This window comes from Platichthys flesus, chromosome 14 (assembly GCF_949316205.1).
Source record: "Platichthys flesus chromosome 14, fPlaFle2.1, whole genome shotgun sequence".
NCBI lineage: Eukaryota > Metazoa > Chordata > Actinopteri > Pleuronectiformes > Pleuronectidae > Platichthys > Platichthys flesus.
The window spans coordinates 20,349,050-20,369,641 of NC_084958.1; the positions used below are offsets into that span (position 1 = coordinate 20,349,050).

At 41.2% G+C, this 20,592-nt stretch overlaps 2 protein-coding genes across 2 annotated transcripts; both read right to left on the reverse strand.

Moving 5' to 3' along the window:
- Nucleotides 1-250: 250 nt before the first annotated feature.
- Nucleotides 251-12,150, reverse strand: vapal (VAMP (vesicle-associated membrane protein)-associated protein A, like). Its single transcript, XM_062403869.1, has 6 exons — nt 11,986-12,150; nt 5,538-5,690; nt 4,724-4,827; nt 3,709-3,789; nt 1,915-2,094; nt 251-1,285 (listed from the first exon to the last, which is right to left on the reverse strand). Exons 1-6 carry the CDS (start codon nt 12,041-12,043, stop codon nt 1,124-1,126), a joined length of 738 nt encoding a protein of 245 aa, XP_062259853.1. The 5' UTR covers nt 12,044-12,150; the 3' UTR covers nt 251-1,123.
- A 1,193-nt stretch (nt 12,151-13,343) lies between these two features.
- Nucleotides 13,344-20,370, reverse strand: rab31 (RAB31, member RAS oncogene family). Its single transcript, XM_062403875.1, has 7 exons — nt 20,163-20,370; nt 18,533-18,612; nt 18,002-18,083; nt 16,888-16,959; nt 16,263-16,369; nt 15,477-15,586; nt 13,344-15,284 (listed from the first exon to the last, which is right to left on the reverse strand). The coding sequence occupies exons 1-7, from the start codon at nt 20,196-20,198 to the stop codon at nt 15,187-15,189; spliced, it is 585 nt and encodes a 194-aa protein (XP_062259859.1). The 5' UTR covers nt 20,199-20,370; the 3' UTR covers nt 13,344-15,186.
- Nucleotides 20,371-20,592: the final 222 nt, after the last annotated feature.

Sequence of the window (20,592 nt, forward strand, 5' to 3'; positions counted from 1 at the left end):
AAGACGTCAACGAGAGTCGGGAGGTTTTGGCGATCGGTGCGGATTTTAACAATCTCCAGCTGCTTCCTTCATATGTAGGAAAACTCCAGAAACTGCCTGGACATTCTCTGGAGTTAATTTCTAGAAACTTCTATATGGGGGAAGAAAATAAATGATGGACCAGACATTTTGGAGGTCGCACAACGTTCCTTTCCAAATCAAATGATGAATATTGAGGCGTATTGAAGAGAGACACAGGAAAAGACTGCTATCAAAACCACATTTTTTCATTTTTATTTCTTCAATGCTTAATACCATGGTACAGGATTTTAAGAATGGAGACCTTATTTCAGTCAATATTTGCCTTAGAAGGAATATATGCTTTGTATAATAATAATATTAATAATAATATAAAGTCTGCATCGGTGCTGTGAGGAAAAGGAAAGGACAGAGATGTATTAGAAGGAGGCACCTATATCCCCAGCTGGACCTGAACATTCCAAGACAAGAAGTAGAAATTACAAACTCAACAAATTTACTTCGGAGGCAATCCAGCAACAGGTAGCAAGGTCATTGTGATGGAAGTTCTTTCCTTTTTTTTTTGTTTAAAAGGATTTAAAACAACATTTACAAGACACCTAACATTCCATTCAATTCCTATTAAAAACAGAGAGAGAGAGAGAGAGAGAGAGAGAGAGAAAATGAAAGAATGAGAGAGAAAAGGAGAGAGAGAGAGAGAGATAAAAAAAAAAAAAAATCTAATCTTTTGACTGCCTCTTTCTGGCCCATGGTTCACTCTAGGTGCATCTTCCACGTTGACAGTATACATCTTTCATTGTCCCGCCACATTTACCTGTATAATCCAGCCATAAAAAAAAAAAAAAACAGAAACAAAAAACGGGGGATGGGGGGAGCAATCACTTTTTTGTCGCCTCTTTTTTTTTTTCCTCAACTCTCCGTGTGAACTAACCGTGTGAGATTGTAAAAAGGCGACGCCTTCGGATGATGCTGTACAGATGTGTTCACTGTAGGCCACACTACCAATGATATGGCAAAGTCAACAGAAAGACTTCTTTGTTTTTCCAGGCCTGTTTTGATTTTCCGGAGCCGGGGTGGGTGATACGACTGGCATGCATCCCCCAGTCTACAAGATGAACTTCCCCAAGAAGAATCCGATGAAGATGGCGGCTATGACGACGAGGAGGGAGGGCAGGGAGGCGGTGGTGGCTTCTCGGCCGAGGAGGCTAGTTGAGTTTGTTGTCATGTGGTCCGAGCGGGGAGCCTTTCTCATTCTAACACCATCGTCCTGTAGAATGAAATGACACAATGTGAAGAGAGGGTTTCACAGCCTGAGGACATCAACCTCCACAGAGGAGGTTATGATTATCTTGTTTACACAAACTAATAAATCTAAATCAAAGTTTGAGGGATGATCTGATCACAAAAGAGAAAGTGACACAGTTGTAAATGTGCCCAAGATCTACCGAGATCCAAATCTCACCTAACAAAGCGTGTGCATTGGCTTTATCTTGGCATCTTAGCTTGCCAGTCACTTTCACTACACATATCTTACTCTTAGATTTTACAAAACATGCCCACTCTGGCCTGTGAGACACTTACAGGCACAATACGACTGAAATAAGATCAATTGGTTAATTGGTTCATCAGACTTCCTACTCCATTGATTTCCATTCATTCACTTCCAGTTTAAAAAAATGAATCCCACATGTTCACCATCCTCTGTAGAACTCAAGGGTTAAGAGCTATATTTAGCCGGTGATGTCACAACCCAGAGTTAATGAAAACAGTGAACATCTCCACGGGGGAGGGGGGGCTCATGCTAACCCCCAAAAACTATTAGTGACAACTGGTTTTAGCTTCATCCTTTAAAAAAATAAAATCATATTACAAGTATTATTTTCTAAGACGTCTGACCTTTAGTTGCCGGTTCTCCTCCACCAGCTTGTTCATGTCAGACTGCAGCCTCTTGCACTTCTCCTGCACCTTCTTCATCTCTGGATCGTCCTGTGGGGCTGCAGCTGGCACCGAGGCCGCTGCTGGATCGGCCTTCACAGAGTTCATCACCGGGGCCGCTTTGGTCGCCTCCACGTCGTTCTGCCAGACAGGGAGAGAAGCACCGAAGTCAAACCCAGCGTGCCCTGAGCTAAGTAGGGAGGTTAGCCTCGAGACGGGTTTGCCCCCGAGCCAAAGAAAGGCAGCGTTGTCCCGAGGCCCAGAAGCTGCGATCAAAGAGACCAGGGAGGAAACGCGTCGCTCCAGAGGTCCTGTTTGATGTGGCTTTGTTTTGTGGGTCAGACAACGTGACGTCAGAGGGAAACGAGGCCTTTGTGATGAAAACACAACTCGTGCATTGTAAATGAAGGCGGACAATCAATGCAGGGATATGGTGTTAAGTTTCTTTTGACCAAAATCTAAGGCAATCATTTATATTCTGTGTAATCTTATTGATTTTAAGACTAAATAAACTAAACAGTAGAAAAGTGAACACAAAAGCGTCCAGTTGAGCTGTAGAAATGTCCATTAAACCATTTTGATAATTGATTAATAGGTCATTCAGTTTTCAAACAGACAGATTTGATGCATAATAAATACAACTTAACTTCAACATTTTGGATCTCATTAGGTCAAATAAGTGGTGTGTGTGTGTGTGTGTGTACAACTTTGTGGTAATGAATTCTTCACCTGCACACAGTCTATACTTTGTAACCCTCTGCTCAACACGCATTTCTGCATCATAATAAGTTATGTAACGCTCACATGTCATCTCCATCCTATAAGGGTACATACTTCACATGTTCCACACGTGCTTCACGTGCCAAAGCTGAGTCAAGATAGTCCCGAATCAGCAGTTCACACTGTGGCAGTTTAAAGCTCAGTATGAACGCTGGAAGTGACACTTTCACCTGAAAAGTGAGGTTCACAGCCCCGGCCCCCTGTGCCCACTGTTAACATCAACCTACCCATTACAGTAAGTTGCCTGGAAACAGATTTTACTTCAGCAGCTGTCTTTGGTTTAATGAGATATTGTTTTATACGTCTCTGTTCTTCCGTCATTGTACTTTAATGTATTCTGCCACTCTCTTTGACTTCTTCAATGGTCCAACACAGTTCTTAATATCAAGTGCAGATTTTCATCATAAAGTCAACGCAGCTTTGTTTAATATTTTAACAATATATATATATATATTATATCGCAATTCCTGTCGCTGTCAACGTTCTTTGTTGGGCTGAAAACATCTCGACTGTCTTTTACCACCTGTGATGATCCAACAGTAAAGAATTTCAAAACAGTTTTCTTCAGAATCCGCTTGTAAATACAAACTTTTCAATGTTTGCAAATCTGATGTATGACATTGCATTGACAAGTATTTCCGCTGAGGCTCAAGAGGGAAACAGATGAAAATCTATCGAAAGGAGCTTGTAAGCCAGGAAATACACGTGCAGAAGAAAAACATGTGGAGGTATGGTTTCTCTATTTTTTCACGTGAGACGTGATTGGCCAGCTTTTCCACTGAGAACAGCACTTTCTGCTAATTTCCCATCATAGCAGGGGAGTTTTCCCCCAAAGTTTTGGCTTCTATGGGAAGCTTCGCTACTCTGGCAATTTTCAAACTTCGGTATTCAACGCATGTCCAGAGACAGATTGAAGGGTTGTGTTTAAAGTCATGTGAAAATAAGCCGTTTTTCATGTGCAGCAGCGCCTCTTACCACTTTATCATTTTCAGAAGGCAGCTCGAAGACACATCTCAGCTTGGAATCCATGAGATCATCAGGTTTTGCATCTTTCCACTGGAGGAGATGAAAAATGGGCATGTTATCCATCAACTCAAACCGCTAGCAGCTGGAATCTATCCACACACACACACATGAATTCAACCTACTCCATGGTATTCACATTGAATGCAGCCCTGACTCTATAGGTATTACATTTACATAAAACATGCACGGCTGCATTTAAAAACACTTAAAACCTCAGACATTTTTTCCTGCACAAGAAAAAGCCACAAACTGTCTAAAGTAAACATTTTTCATTCCACTGGTTTCAGGTCTGCATGTTAGAAATGCAGATGTTAATTTCAACCGAGTCATTTTCTAAACTCAGACATTTTACTGATTTTATACTAAGAACGAAAATGTACAGATTTTACTTGATGAGGCAGTGAAGGGAAAATGTGAGTCACTAGTGAGAAGTGCAACTTTATCTGGTAATTCCGTGACCTTCCTGGTTTTCAGTTCACTTAAAGGTTCCAGTCAGGCCTTTGTTCCTCTTCACTTCCTCATTCAAGACAAGCCAGTTCATGAACAAGACTCCAGGTATGTTAAGTGTTTTATTGACTGACTGAGCCTCTGCTGTCCTCTGGTGGACAACTGGAGAAAGTCATCTGAATTGGTTTGTTGTTTTCCCACAACAGGTTTTGTTTAATACTCAACACAATGTCAGTGCACTGCCCAAAGTCCATGACTAAGTTATATTATCTATTGTAAATGGATAAGGGTCACATGGCTGCTCAGACTGACGTCCCATTTCAAATAATCTGATCTGTATCTGATTTAGAACTAGATATGAAAGTGAATTTGTGTTGTTCACACCGTCATTAAACAGATCAGATTTGGGTCAAATGGGGCTGTGAGAATGAAGTCAAAGAAAAGCAACCTGCTTTTGTCAAACACATTCTAAAAAAATCTTTCAATAAAGGTTAATTAAAAAATAAAAACCACTTACCAAAGCATCCATGTCAGACACAGTTGATGGGGCAAAAATTGTCTGCACCATGAATTTGTGTTTACTTTTCTCGTTGGGGTCATAGTCAAACGGCTGCAGCATGACTGGGGAAGGAAAGTGAAGAGATGAGTTTAAACTTTTGAGCAAAGGCATCTCTACTGCAGTAGAAACCAAAGCTTCACTAAACAGTCAGAATGACGAGCCACAGAAATCTAGACTCACCAATGGAACAAGGGAAGACCGATCATTAGGTCGGACAATTAATGAAGCACATGTATTGCATTTTGAGATGATAATTTCTATGATAATCTTTTTAGAGTTTAGGTACACAAGCAGATTGATTGATTGATGTATTTTATAAAAAACGCAAAAAACAATATACCATCCTATTACATAATCAGCCATCAGCTGCCCTGCTCTTGGAGTACCTGCACCCCGTAGCTTACATAATCTCAAACTGCTGCACACATTTTACTTCAGTAACACACAACGCTGGGACAGAATACTCCCACAACGCAACTCACATAATAAGAATCTATTATGAACCAAAAACCAAGTTACAGTAGCAAGATTAAGGCTAATTGGACTTTGAAAAGCAGAGAGAAACCTAATTTCCCAGCAGCTGCATTTAGATGGCAAACAATCAAATTACCACAGCCAATCAGAGTAAGGTAATTAAGGTGTTAAGCTCGAGTGCTTTACAGGCTGCACGGCCACTATTCCTGTTTTCATGCGGTGGAATATTCAGATGGTGGATTGTATGGGGGGGATTCACGCAAATAAATTGTCCACATCCTTCTGTCTCATAACTCACCCGAGATGTTGACAGTTGCTCCAGGATCGATGACGCCACTGTTTGGTCGTACACAGTACCTGCGGGGCGCCGTGGTCTTCACTTTGAAACACACTCTTTTGTCAGAGGGGTTCTTCAGCTTGAGGTTGGTGGTAACTACATCTGTGAAAGGACCTGATGGACAGAAAGACAAAAACAAATGTAGTGTTACTTATAGGCAACTCTACTATAGGTTCACCAAAAAACAAGTAGATTAACCACCTTAAGGTTCAAAGCCTTTGTGTTGGGATTCAGCGTTTCTGGAGGTATCGCTGTGACAAGGCTAGAAAACTGGATTTGTGAGATCCAGGACTTTTGTCCACCAGAATTTAAATAATTTGAGTCCAAGGGAATGCTTGTACACATTTTTAAGAACTGTAACTCCAGGTGTTACAGCGATATCACATTCACAAAAGATGGTTTGTTGACAGATTGATGAATGGACAACCTGAAACATGATGCCTGTGGTCATTCCTGTTGACAGTGACGAGCCATCAAATTATAAAAGCTGTTCTCCCTATGGCTAAATCGATAAACAGGATATTTTTTCCCAGAAAATGCACTAGTCAAATCACAGCAGGGCTCAGGGGTTTCATGCTCCTGAATGAAATTGTAATAACGTGAGGAAATTGGCAAATTTTATTATAAAAGACAATGGAGGCTAAAATGTTGCAGGTTTGGAGCGAAAGTGCCAAAATCGAGGAAACTCAGTGTTTCAAGTTACAACCCTCGTCTCTGGGAGAAACAGAGGCGGCAGTGTTTAGGTGCCAAGGTAAAAAAAGAACCAAAACTAACTTGATGAATAACACTGTCAGGCTGAAACTCAATTTGGCCTTCTAACTTAACAGGACTGATTTAATAGTGAAATCCATGAAAATTGATGCCTGGAAACTTTTACTGTAAATATCCCAAGAACAGAACAGATAAAGACACTGGGCAATCACTCCTTTTAAACAATTTACAGCAGTTTAAATCAGTTCTATAGTATTTTGACTTTGTTATCCAATACTTTTAAGCTACTGTCAAAGTCTTGTTTAATAAAGTAACTGTCCTCCAACTGCGTCACCTTTTGCAATATAAAAAAACGCATCTTAACCTTTTAATAACTCTGCTGGAAGGAATTCCCATTAATACAAGCCCAAGCATGAGGCATTCGTGAAGAATTGGATGTCCAAGTCCACCCCGGCTCCCAGCTCCATGCCTCCCACAGGTCAAACAACATCCAATGGATTAGGTTGTTCTACAGACAGGCTAATCTCATAACGGTGTCTCATGTTCATATTGGAAATTACAGTCGGGCACTACTACCCATGTCAATATATCAGGAGTTCAATAGTTAGAGTTCCATCTTGTGACAGAGCTGGCTTCATATTAGGTCCTTAACCATGGTCAGCACCATCCAGCTTTGATGAGCCATGTCATGTGGAGAACAACTGGATGCCAAATCAGAGATCCCCCAAACTCGATCATCACAAATTAGCATGTAAAAAACAAACATGTCCCATGATTCATGGTTAGCTGGTTTCACAGCATGGGTGCTATGTGGAGGTCTGCTGATTTCACTCGCAACACAATTTGGCAAGTGTCCATCGAGCAATTCTATGAATCTCACAAATTCTACTCCATAACTTGAGTTTCGTGGAAGATTTTGTATTATCGAGGGCAAAAATAATTCACAATACTATTTCTTTAACAGTGAGCGTGTTTGATCCAATCATTGAAAAATGATTTGCTCAAAATGCCGATAGATGATGATCTCAGTGATCATAGATAGTCCAATTTTCGCATTAATGTATTATATTACTATTATAACTCATAGATGTATCATTTAATAACAACTAATTTTGAATTTGACCCATTATAGTTTACCTTCTGCTTAAAAAACTCAGCAAACACACACACTTCACTGTTTGTGGTGCTCCACTGATACAGAAACAAAGTGGAGCGCAGACAGAATGCATCAGTTATTGTGATTTTTCATGGCTTTACATAAAAGTTTCGATTCTAACTGAGCAAATGGACAGTCAACGAGAGGGAGAGAGAAAACAGACGAGGTTTGCTCCACACCAAGTTTGAGAGTGAACCCGATAGTTGCTGCATCATAGAAGTGTAAATGATTTAGGAGGTGCTGGATTGATTTACACAACACTATCATATGTGTATAATATAAACAAGGTATCAAATTTGATTGTTTGAATATTATGACTATCATCAATTCCAGAATACTGCAGGAAACACATTTTTGCTTTTTAATATACTTGGAAAAGGAGCTTCAAGTTATACTCTTAGAATTTCATCTTCAACAACCCCTTTGTGTATTTCAATGTTTTAAAACAAGTACATTTTCATTAAAAACGTACAACATTTTTCCAACAACTATCAAATCTTTTACCTGCCAGTCAAAAGGTGCCAGTATTTAAAATCTGTTAAATACATTTCTCATTTAAGCTGATTTGCTAAAGGTTTTACTTCTGTATTTTCATACATAAAAACATTAACTGTCAAAGAAACTAAACCATTTTTTTTTTTTTTTAAATCCTACTTTCTCTGCTATAATTTTACAACTTGCTTTGACCTCTGGACTTCACAAAGCCCACATTCACCCTTCTTTCACAACCACTACTTATAAAGATAAGAAGCATTGCATGACCAGATTGGAGTAGCGCCACCCAGCTAAAGTAAACGTGTAGAATTATGGTGAAGACTGAGGCGTTGTTTTCAATAGTTATGTCACAAAGGCATTCCGAGAAACCTGAAAAACCTCATCAGTGGTGCAGCAGAACATGGGATATTTCCACCCGTGGCCTCTGCTTCCAACACGGTTCATTAGACAAGTGACAGAATAGGATTCTGTTCATGGCCAATAACTGGTTATTGTGAACATTATCTTGAACTTTGCTTATTCTAGAGCCAGACAGACATATCGGTTGGTTGATTCTACGACATTGGCTTATCAGAGATATGTATATACGGGGGATGGTATGTTGCAGCTGGAGGACTATAGGAGGACAAAGTAAAGTATAGGGAGCCTTCTCAGTCTAAATAATTAAGATTCTGCTCAGTAAACGCATTAAAAACTTGCAACGTTGCTGATTTATAGTAAATCAATGATCACGTGGTTTGCTCAATGCAGTAATGAAAGTTAATAACTTACGTTTCAAATATTTTCTACAAGTGGGACACTGAGATAATGATATGGGACTTGATGCAGATCACAAGAACACGGCAGGCATGATAATTATAACCTGTCTAACATCAGAGCTGGTAAACCATGCCTCCCGACTATGGATATGCCTGAAGCCTTTCTGGGGTCCTGTACCTGCATGTAGGATGAACAGGAAACAGACACTTCTGGATAATGCACCGCACATACGGAATTATCAAGAGCACCTGGTAATGCCTGAACTCAAACAATGGGGTTCATGATGAATGCCAGCCATCAGCAATGGAAGACAACATCATCCATCAGCCTACTGTGAACATCACAAAAATCAAGACTATAACAGCTAAAACACTGGAAAGCAGTTGTGCGCATCCAATATCCGCCCACATAAGCCTGCAACCACTGCCCAGCTCCGAGATGCCACCCTTGCTCAGGCAACGTTCTCTCATCTTGTTCCACGTATGCCGAGCTAGGGTCCCCCAGGCCGGTCCGGTTCTAAAAATATCAACCAAGGAGAGGAGGGCTGCCCCTCAAGCTTGCTGGCAAAATCTCAGCAGGCGCTCTATAACAGACCAGCTCCCAGATACACACAGACCAATTTAGCTCCGTCTCTGTGACAGCGAAGGAGCTGTGGTCATCATCCTCCTCTTCTTCAAAGACCGAAGTGGAACCATTTCATTTCACACTGTGTTCCTTTTCAAACAGTCCGACTCCCGTCCATTTCAGTTACACTCAATTTAGTGGTTTGGTTTAGATTGGACCAATCTCACATCTAATTTCATGCTGGATCAAACCAGGGGTGAACAAGTCGGTGCCAAGGGACAATGAACAAACTCTTTGAATTACACAGTACTTAGCTTCAAGCATGAATACATTAGGTTGGACCAGGACTATTGTACTACAGAAATATATTTACCAGCTGCAACAGCTGTGGTGCGATTGAGTGAGTGTGTGGTTCTGAGATCATGACAATGAAAAGAAAAACATGGTCCTGGAGACCGCTACTGTAGTGGGAGCTACTACTGAGGCGGCTTTGACTTTGGCAAGTGATTCTCAGTCTCTCTGTGCCTGCAGACAGATTTTATCCCTTCAACAATTAGAAAACTTTACAGGTGTTAGAAGATGGATGTGGCCTGACCCATAAGAACAGAGCCCTCATGGAATAATATGGAAACAACCTCAGGCATCCGGGCTGGTGTGTTCCCATTTAGTATCTGTTTAAGACGGTCATTGGGATCTTCTTCCTCATGCCTTTCAGTTTGTCAACAGGGCAAAAGAAAAATAAATTGTTGATCATTTAAACTTACAACTAAAGTTTAACAGTATCAACATTATCTTTGTCATGACTTTGTTTTTCAACCTTGCATCCAATCCAGTACAAAACAGGGTAAATGTTTAATCCGATGAGGGGGAAATGTAAACCGTGTGACTGGCCGGTAATCAAAACAAGTCAATTTCTTAATAAGGTAAAACAAGCAGGGGAAGGGAAAACATTAATTAATATATATATTGGTTTCTCTTGATCCATATTTAAAACCTTAATGTATCGAAAAACAAACTGATTGAGTTGCCCACAGCGGCAGATGTCTACATTAGTCTGCCAACAACACACTGCAGACTGGTTCATGCACCAGTAACCTGTTGCACCAGTCTGAGCTTGATTACATGGTTACGTTTAAAGTCTGTACTCATAAAAGGCTCCATTTTAACTTCAATCAAAGGATTTGTATACATTCACATTATTGTATTTAATGTCTATATACAAACACTGTCTGCGTCTTGATGAATGAATCTATTGACCACAGTCACTGAACCTAATAACACAACCATGGAAAACCAGACCAGTTTGGAAAACCAGGCCAGTTTAATACAGTCAGGATAGTGTTTACTGGTTTTAACATCTCAGCCTTTCACATCAGGTGTAGAGTCCTAACTGGGCAACGGTGCATTGAGATGTGACTAATCAGTTTCAAGGAGTCCACCTCATCACAGAACTATCTTAATGGCCGAAGTGCACCCCACCCAGAGCCACCCTGTGGAGCAGGTATTTGAACCGGTGACCTCTCTAACAACTCTGTCAAGTCCAGACCTACAACCTTTACCCACTCGGAGCTAATCTAGGAGAAGAATCAACCTCCCAGAAACAGGAAGACAATAAGCAGAGTGACTCTGGGACAGTGTTGCTTTCAGCACCAATAAGAGAGTCTTATTGGCAACAATGGTACCAGTGGGGACAGATTAACAACCAGGACAAATGCAAGGAATGCAGAGAGGACCTCAGAACCCAAATAGATCAATAGCAGAGGTGGTTTCATTATAATTCACCCCCAATTTATCACTTATCATGGCCACTTAGCTTGACACGAGCAACAGTTGGAATCACACGCATGTCACCAACTCTTCGTGGATTTCTAACGTGATGATGATGTGGGTCTGAGTGACAGCGAGTTACACAATACGACCGTGTGTTGTTGCACAGGAGCCAACAGGGTAGCCTAAACATCAACTTTTGCATTAGCAGGCTAAGCTAACTAACGTGAGCTGGACGTTATCAACCGTCACAGCCACGAAATCAGTGGTTTTCAAATGAATGGGTCACAGTGGTTTCAAGTGAATGTGGGAAAACAATAACATCGTCCTGACTGAGAATGAACAGCTGATAGAATATGGACAGGAGAACCAGAGTTAGCTTAATGCTGCTATAAACTGTTGATGTTAACGTGACCATGTAGCTTAGTTAGCCAAGTTTGCAAACGGCGACTGTGTCGTTTTAGCAGCTTGACATCTCGGAGTGAGCACGAGAGGTGTGTCGGGTCGGACGATTTAATGGTCGCTAGAAAAATATAAGTTAATTTCCTCCTAAATAACGTCCGGGTTATTAGCAGGGTGCACCGTTCTGCCAATGCTAAAGCTAGCAAAGGCGTAGCAGCTCGTGTTTCTGCTAAAGTGACGCGACTAAAAAATAAAACTACGGCTTCCACTTTGAAATCCGCCTCGCAGCCGCGGCCCGCCGCCCCGCGTCGCACCGCCACTTCCCCGGGGGTTGTCACGGGCGGCAGGGCCGGCCAGGGGCGCACGCCACGCCGGTTCATCCACGTCACTACAGTGCAAGGCTCCATCGGCCCCCGTCTACTCGCTGGCTAACTTTAAAATGGCGGTGGACGCTAGCTCGCTAGCCTGCTAGCTAGCAGCGCAACTGGCAGTGGTCGTCTCAGTCGGGCTGCACAACCCCCCACACTCCCCCCTCCACAGAACCCACGCACCTACCTTTGAATTTGAGGTCGACCGGAGGGTCGAGGACGAGGATCTGGTCCAGCTTGGACATGGTTGAGGCTGCGGGGAGGGGCGCGCTGGGTGTCGGGGAAGAAGCTGACAAGTGGAAGTGTTCGATCCCCGCTGCCACCGCCGAGTCAAACGCTGACTGAGCTCCGCCAGCGAATCACCGTACAAATACTGGGACGCGCGGGTGCACGGCGCCGCGGCCGCTGCTGCTGCTGCGCGCCCTCGCGGCCCCTGATATGATTATAGTACAGTAAACGAGTTACACTGCTGCAGCACAAACACCTTATGAAATGACACGAAGCCTGACGTGACCTCATCGGATTCGCAGAACTTGCAGCAATTTGCAGCATTTTTTTTTATTAAGAATAACATGTCAGTCCTGTAGAATGCAGTTTCCAACCCTGGTTTAACTACATGTTGCTCTCACTGTTTTTCAAGTTCTTCTTTGGGTAAATGAAGTTTGCACAAACCTTCACATGAGCCTCCATCAGTTATCTGTTAGCTCTGCCTTTATATTCCATAATTTCTATACAAAACACTATATAAGGTGTGTATAATGTACAGTTTTTTTTGCAGAATTACTCTGTGAAACATTATTGTTGCAGTTTACATCATTCATGCTAATTGAAAAGTTCAATCTTATCAAATTGCTTCCTTTCTTTCTTCTTATGGGTCAATAAGTGGTTGATCAATTTGTATTATAGCTTTTGAGGCTAGTTGCAAAAAAACGGACTGAGGTGAAGCAAAATTAAAGTAAAAAGAAATAAGAGGTACATTGCGTATTTATTGGACTGGTATTTCTCAGTGTGTTTTTGTCTCAGTTTGCACTCTGCATATCACAGTGTACTCACCACTGACACTGATCGCTGCTGTGTGCTGATAAGGACCCTGTGGAATGCCCCTTCCTGCAGGGAATTTGTGCCGTTTACGGCTTTACCAAATTCCATGATAACATAAATGAACATGTGCCAAAATAACACAAACTCATTTCTTCTAGTTTTGGGTTTAAAGCTGAAAGGTTGCGGGAGAGCAATGTGTAAAATATAGGTCGTTTTAGGTAAAGTGATAAAAGCAAGGTTAACTTTTTCCACATAATTCAATTTCAGTAACTAGAACAAAGACCTCTCCTTCACTGTGCAAACAAGTTATGTAAATTTCTGATTTCTGGCGGTATCGTGGGTAAGTGGGAATGAAAACTATGTTTGCATGACGTCAGGGAGTTAATCCAAGTTCTGACCTTTTGTTAATGAGTACCATCTTTCTGGTCTCTTTGAACAAAAGTTAAGATATAAAATGACTGAAGCCTTTGTCTTTCCAAGAAGAGAACACAGAAAGAGAAAAAGGAGAATAATTATTTCTTTATTACATTGATTAATATACAAAAGTTAAAAAGAGGATACAGGGAATCATGACAGTCTAAGGATTGCTGCAGGTAACGTTCTGTTATCTGTTATGTACAGATAGTCTGATTTAGTAATTCATGCATTATTCTTGCAGGATACCTTTTTTAGCCATGACAAATTTATTTAGAAAAACAAAGGCACTTGCGTGGAGGACATAAAGTTCTGGTTGGAAACAGCAACAAGTAACCTCACATGAAATGTCATTTCTCAATATGTCCTTGTCTGTCAGTGTGGAAGTGAGGTCAAGCCAGATTGCATACAAAAAAAAAGTTTTAGTTGAACTGCTAGTAAACTTTGACATACTTATCAGTAATTGGAAAATTTAAAAATGCAGTTTGGTGGGACTTTGCATAGATGGAACAGTACCTGCTGGTCCTACAGTTAACTGAGCTCCACTAACCAATGAAAGTGGATAGAATAATATATTTTTCTAAAGGGACAAAGAATAAATGTAAACATATTTTTAACGGTCATGAAATGTGGAACCAGAATACTGATAACATTTAAATCCACGTTGTCCATGTTAATCGATCAATCGCTATTGTTATAAAGTAACAGTAACTTTCAACATTCAAAAAAATTTGTAACGAATACTGAGGTCAATGCAGCCAAAGTGCTGTTTAACATTTCTCGAGTGGTCAAATCCAAGAGCAATGCTGCAAACGAAGCAGCAGCAACACTCTACATAATCTCATTTTGCTAAGTAACTTTCATTGTCATCACATTTCCACTTTTTTGCACAAATATATTCCCGTAATTCTTATCGAATTCGGTTAGTAGACACAAAACACAATCTCTTCTTAAAAACTCAAACAGCTACAGACTTGTTAAGAATAAAACACATGCAGGTCTTTTCACTTCCCGAACAGTATTAACTGTGACCCTTTTTCAGGTAGAGATACTTCTTATGTTTGGCAGTTGTATACAGTCATTCCCTGTAGTGAAATCTCCTGACAACACACTTCAGCATGTAGAAAACATCTTTAACAAATCACTATGTAAACAATCCTAGCATTGGTCACAGTGTTTGAACAGGGGGTAACACACCGCTAGTACAATTAAGGCCTCTAAGCTGGTTATTCTGCAGCAATACAGTCAAACACTTACGCAGCAAATGGACAAAAGAGTGGAATGTAAAGCCTCTGCGTCTGAGATACACAACTGAATTCTCGTCCGAAGTTCAACCTCAACATCCTCTTATACAAATATTCAACAAAAAAGAAATCTATATATAGAGAGACAGACACAAACACAAAGGCTCCACGAGAAGCAAAAGTGTGGACTTGATAATACAAAATCAATATAAAAACGTTCATTAAATGTGTTTGTGCAATTGAAGAGCCACAGTGCAATGGAAATCTACAGAGCAGTTGACTCTTGCAATAAAACTGTAGGTGCATCAGCCGCCAAAACCCAGCTTCATAGAGCTCAACATCCAGGTGGCTTGTAAATACTTTGTGTTAAATTGTAAAATTATTAACGATAGAGGGATAAAACTGCCTTTTGTAATGAACTTCGTATTAAATCGCAAACAAAATGATGTAATTCAGGCAAAACACCACCTGAGGGGGACAAACTGAATGTTTCCTGCTTCCTAATGACCAATATTAACACTGCTGGCAGGTTTTCTGTCTCATGCTGCAGGTGAACCTCATGTGCAAGCGGACATCTGTCTGTGCACTGGCCTGTCTTTCACCTGTGTGAAGACAGCGTGCATGTTGTGGACGATGAGCAGTGCTGGTGGGGTCCCTGACGCGGAAGGAAGTCATCTCCTCTGTTGTTCCTAGCAGCATCTCCTGGCAGACAGAGCGGGCTGCCGGTTGAGTTGGAAGGATTCGTTGCTGTCCACGTCAGGATTCTCTAGAGGTGGAATCTGTTTACCTGAAACACACCAGGACAGGGTCACTCACAGGGCAGTTGTGTTGTTTAGCTAAGTTAAAGTCTAGTTTACATATTTTAAACATCAGCCTTTTTTAAGCTTTGAGTAAACAGCAAAAATCCCTCTCTTCTCAGTTAAACAGTTTCCACACACACACACGTGATACAGACACAGCACAGAGACATGAAACTTACTGATTTTCTGAAAGAGCTCCTCGACATTCACAGCATTTCTGGCGCTGGTCTCGATGAAAATAGCTGCAATTGATTCGGCAAACTCCTTCGCTTCCTTCATTGGAACTTCCCTGTGAAAGAGAGGGAAACCAAAGTACACAAGTTAATGGTTTAACCGCTATGAATGACTTGACATCTCTGACAGACCACAGTTTCACAATAAATCTCAGGTATTCTTATACCTCTCTGTGCCTACATGTTGATTTGCTTGTGGCCACTTTCACAAAACCAACACAGATCAACAAGTAATGATATTAGATATTTTCTAATAGGTTAAATCGGCAATTTGATTCACTCAGTCCCTCCTGATTCTCCTCTCTATCTCTCGTTTGTGCCGGTACACAGAGACACACACACAATCATCGACGACAGACACATCTTTAAACTCAGACTCCGCTACCAACCTAATGTGATCTTGTTGAACAGAAATGATGTTTGTGTGTATGTAGGACGGGGAAGCGAGATATGATCTCTAGGTCACAGAAAACACATTGAGGACACATTTTAATGCCAGATGTAAAAAGTAAAAAGTTGGATCTGTTTCCTTGTGACCGGAGCTTTAAGGACAGATGTTAATACCAAGTCTGAACAGGGCCTTAAAAGAAGGGATGCAGTCATATAAGTGAGTCCAAAGAAGCTCATGTTTTAGATTAAGTTTATATGTTTCGTTAGAGTCACTTTAAGTTTCCTCAAAGCTCTTTTATTCGTATACAGTTATGACATTCTAAGAGAAGAAAGTCCTCCCACCTGATGTCTCCTAAATCGTTCTTGTTTCCTGCTATGGCTACGACAATGTCCTCTGGACCGTGTTCCTTCAGCTCCTTCACCCACCTCTTCAGTGTCTGGAAAGAGTCCTGAACAACAAGAGCACATCATTGTCAACCCTAGGATCCGGGCTCTGTGAGAGAGTTCCCCACATCTCCTTCAAGTCGTGACACATACTCAAGGCATTGGATTGGGATTTTTCAGACAAGTTTCCATGACCAACCAGGAAGGAATGACATTTGTAGGTCACGGAGGCAAAGCGTTCCACAGTGATGGAAAAGTAATTGAATTTTACATCAAGCTTTTACTGTGAGACCAGCTTCTTCAGCTTCGCCCTTTTAATAGACCAGTGAGAACCCAGCAGCAGCTCCAGTGGCAGAGCTAGAGTTGAAGGACACTGCTTAAAAAAACACTTCAACAATACTTAGTTAAAGAAAAAGGGGGATGTTTCATTTTTTCATTTGGCCAACTGGGTTCTACTGGGTTCTACTGGGTTTCTGCCAGCAGCTCTGACGCTTTAAACCACTGGCCATGTCACCACAGCAACCAAGATTGAATTATTATCACTCCACTGATTTAGAGGTGATGAGGGTTGAGTTATTCTTACCAGTTTAGTTATGTCGTAGACAATGACAGCAGCAGCCGATCCTCTGTAGTACATAGGAGCTAAAGAGTGGAACTAAAGAGAGACAACACATTAAAAGCAGTTTTTGAAGCATCTCTATGGCAAAGTCATGCAGTAGTATCACCAAAGATGCATGAATAATACTACTTCAATTACCTCCTGTGACCGTTATGATTAATCTAATCATTAATGTGAAGCTGGTTTAAAAACTGAAAACTCTTATCTGGCCCCAATGATTCTGCAGATTACATTAAAGCAACACTATGTTACTTTTACTGAGCAACAGCGCCCTCTGCAGCCCCACATAGGGATTCATTCTCCATGTCTGAGTGATTCCGTGGTTTTCATGCAGAGAAAAAACAAAGCCTGTCAATGTGTTGACTGGAGCTCTGTTGTCCCACTGACTGAACTGGAACACAACTGAACACAGGATATTACCAATGAGCCCCATCTTCCCATCACTCCCTTCATCTCTCCCATCTTGTATGTAGAGTTATCTCAATTACTCATATTATTAGTGAAAAAAATAATATCCAATACAAACAATATGTGGGCTGAGACATTCAATTAAAACTTCCAGAATGCCTTTATTGTACATACTGCAACTCATCATAGAGCCATTGTCTTTGTTGCCTGCTGTGACTGTAACCCGCCCCAGTAGAAGTAGTAAATTCACATTTTTGACAGCGTGTGACGTTCACAGATATTGAGCGAGATCTTAGATAATGACGAGACTCAAGTGTGGTGAATGTGATATTAGTCCCACATAGAAAGAGCACAATGAACCCTGGTAACAGTCTTCTTCACACACAAGCAGGAAATACTTGCACTAGCTTGTTCAGGTCTGGCATCCATCGAATGGATCTCCAGGAGGAGACCACAGTCCCATGACCTTTAATCCCTTGGTAAATCATCCTGTTTCACACCTAATAATAACTCCCTGTCATGTGGACCCCTGACAGTGAGGCGATTGTGTCACTTTTTGCTTCCTGATGCAAAGTATGACAGAAAGATTGACGTGACTCAGAAGAGTCATGTGTGTTACTTCAGAGCTCGGAGTGAGTAAGCTCAGAATAGCTGTGATGGATGCACTCACCCTTTCCTGTCCCGCTGTATCCCAGATCAGGAATTTGTGCAGTTCGTGTCCACATGGCACTGTCTTGGTCAGGAACGATGCCCTGTGGGGACACTGTGGTTTTTACTTTGTGTCTGAGCTTGATATTTGCCCACCATGCAGTAAACTACAAAATTTGCATTTCATGCATCATTTATTTTTGCATTACGCCACACCCTACAGGCCAGGTGCTAGGGATTATTTTATGTTTATCCATAGGCTATAACAGAAACAGTGGCAGCATGAACAAAATAATCTGAATGTATTAGCTTTAACCTTTAGAAATGAAAGGAGTTTTTGAATGCTTTAGATTTTAATATATATATATTAAAAAAATTAGATTCCACTGAGCTGAATTCACCTACATTTTGGCAGAATCTGATTAAACTTCTAAATTTCATATAAAAACCTCATTGTCTAATTTGAGTGCTTCAAATAATCTGTAATGATTTTAGCTGTATGTGACTGACCTACTGTTCTGGTCTGTCATGATCTGTGTTGTGATGCTCTTACCCTATTGTGGGACTGATGTTGTGGTCAAAATGATCCTGAACGAACCGGCAAACAATACTGGACTTCCCTACTCCAGTGTCCTGTAAACAGAGGGTTACAAGTCATTCACAGCAAAACCAACACACATGTAAACAGAGTCAGTTCTCAGTATTGAACACTAGTGATTATACAACAGTCTGGTCACATGCCTATCCCATCAGATGGTTTCCTGTTTGTCCATGCATCCTGCAACTGGCTCTGTGTTCAAGTCAATATCACTTCAGGACAACAAAACTGTATCAGTCACTAACAAAACAAGTTAATTAACCAAAACGATTACAAGCCACGTGTCTAAATACTTGGACAGAGAGAAAACAACATGGATTCATAAGAGTCTGCGTGGTAGCGTTCGGGGGGGTGGAGCTGTGGTAGCGAGGTCCTGCCGATACACATTCTAGACAAATCGTCAGTCAGTCCAAGCTCATAAATTTATTTAATGTGGGATAGAGAGAAACAATTACCGGTTTCACTGTAAACTGTGATAAGATTCCTGACGGTAATTTGTACCGTTTCATCTTTAATTACCGTGACGGCTTTGTTGAGACTGTCCGGCATCAACCAAAGTCAGCAAGTCTCCAAGATAACAGGCGCAGCATTTGTTCTGTGTTGTATCAACATGGCGGAGGGAGCGGCAGGCAGGTGGGGGCTCTAACAGCAGCAGGACTGGTAGTTATCTCTGGCTACTGCTACAATGTGTGAGTTTAACAAACGCTGATATTTTGAATCTTGACATCTGGAATCACACAATTTCATCTCTCGTGTGGGACTTTTTAGTTTGATCCGTGTCACCTCTGATACCTTGGACGAGGTTTGATTTATGACCTATACTGCGGCCAGCCACCAGGTGGCGATTGAGACGCTTTGGCTTCACTTTAGGGGCAGAAGTCATGTCATCCATCTTTGTAAGCAGCTAAAGATTAGGACTAATGACGGATTACCTCATCTAATCTCAGTGAGGAAGCTTTTTATAGTTTGATAAACTTTGTCAATATCCTTTAATTGTTTATCATTTTATTTTGGCTTTAAGACTCATGCTTGCTTTTTGAAACCTAATTATGGCTGCACATTGCTGAAATATGACTAAACTCTAACTTTAAAGAACCAGGGTAGTGACTAAACACTGATACATATAGTATATGACTATTAATAGGAGCTGGTGAGGATGAGCTAGGTGGAGCTAGCGGCAGAACCAGGTTTAAACGGGAGGGGGGGGGGGCTGTGTTTTTGCTAACGCAGCAGGAAGCGGTCGACCCAGCGATGACGCAATGGGCGATAAACTGACAGAACCGTTAAAACAATAAGACAAAAGTTAACGAATAATTCACGTGGTTGTTTTAAATGGAGAAAGTTTGACGCAGACGAGAGGAAAACGGAAGTTTAAAAAATGAAAACTGCGGCCACCGGTCGATTAGCTGGAGTCTTTCCAGTCAAACCAGCTAACGGTACATACGAGTATATCCAACAACACGTTAGAGTTTAAATAAAATAAATATAATATATTGTTTACGTGTAAATCAGGTCAGAGTCGCTGCAGACTGGAGGAATTCAGCCCCAGGACAAAGTGGGGCGACAGAAAACATCTGTAACTTACCCCCAGGAGACAGACTTTGAGCTCCCTGATCGCCATGTTGGGTCCGAGCGGGTTTCAGTTCATTCCTCGTCGGTGTCTCGCTCACTGTTCTTCTTTCGACATGTTGGAAACGTTGGATTAAATCTTCTCTTGTTGATAAAAGACAAACTGAGCCTCTGACACTGGAGCAGCGCAGCCGGAGGCAGACAGGCTAATGGAAAACACCACTTCCTGCTGGGGACTTTCAAAAATAAAAGTACCCCGTTACTGGCTACGTTTCAATGAGAAACTAAAAGTGATAGAGAGTGACTATACTTTTCTGTACTTGAGTATTTCTATTTTATGATACTTCATACATGTATATTGAATTTTGGAGGGAAATAATATAATTGTTTTGATCATTATCACCATTAAGTTCATTAAACCTTTTGCCATGGATTTATTTTGTAAC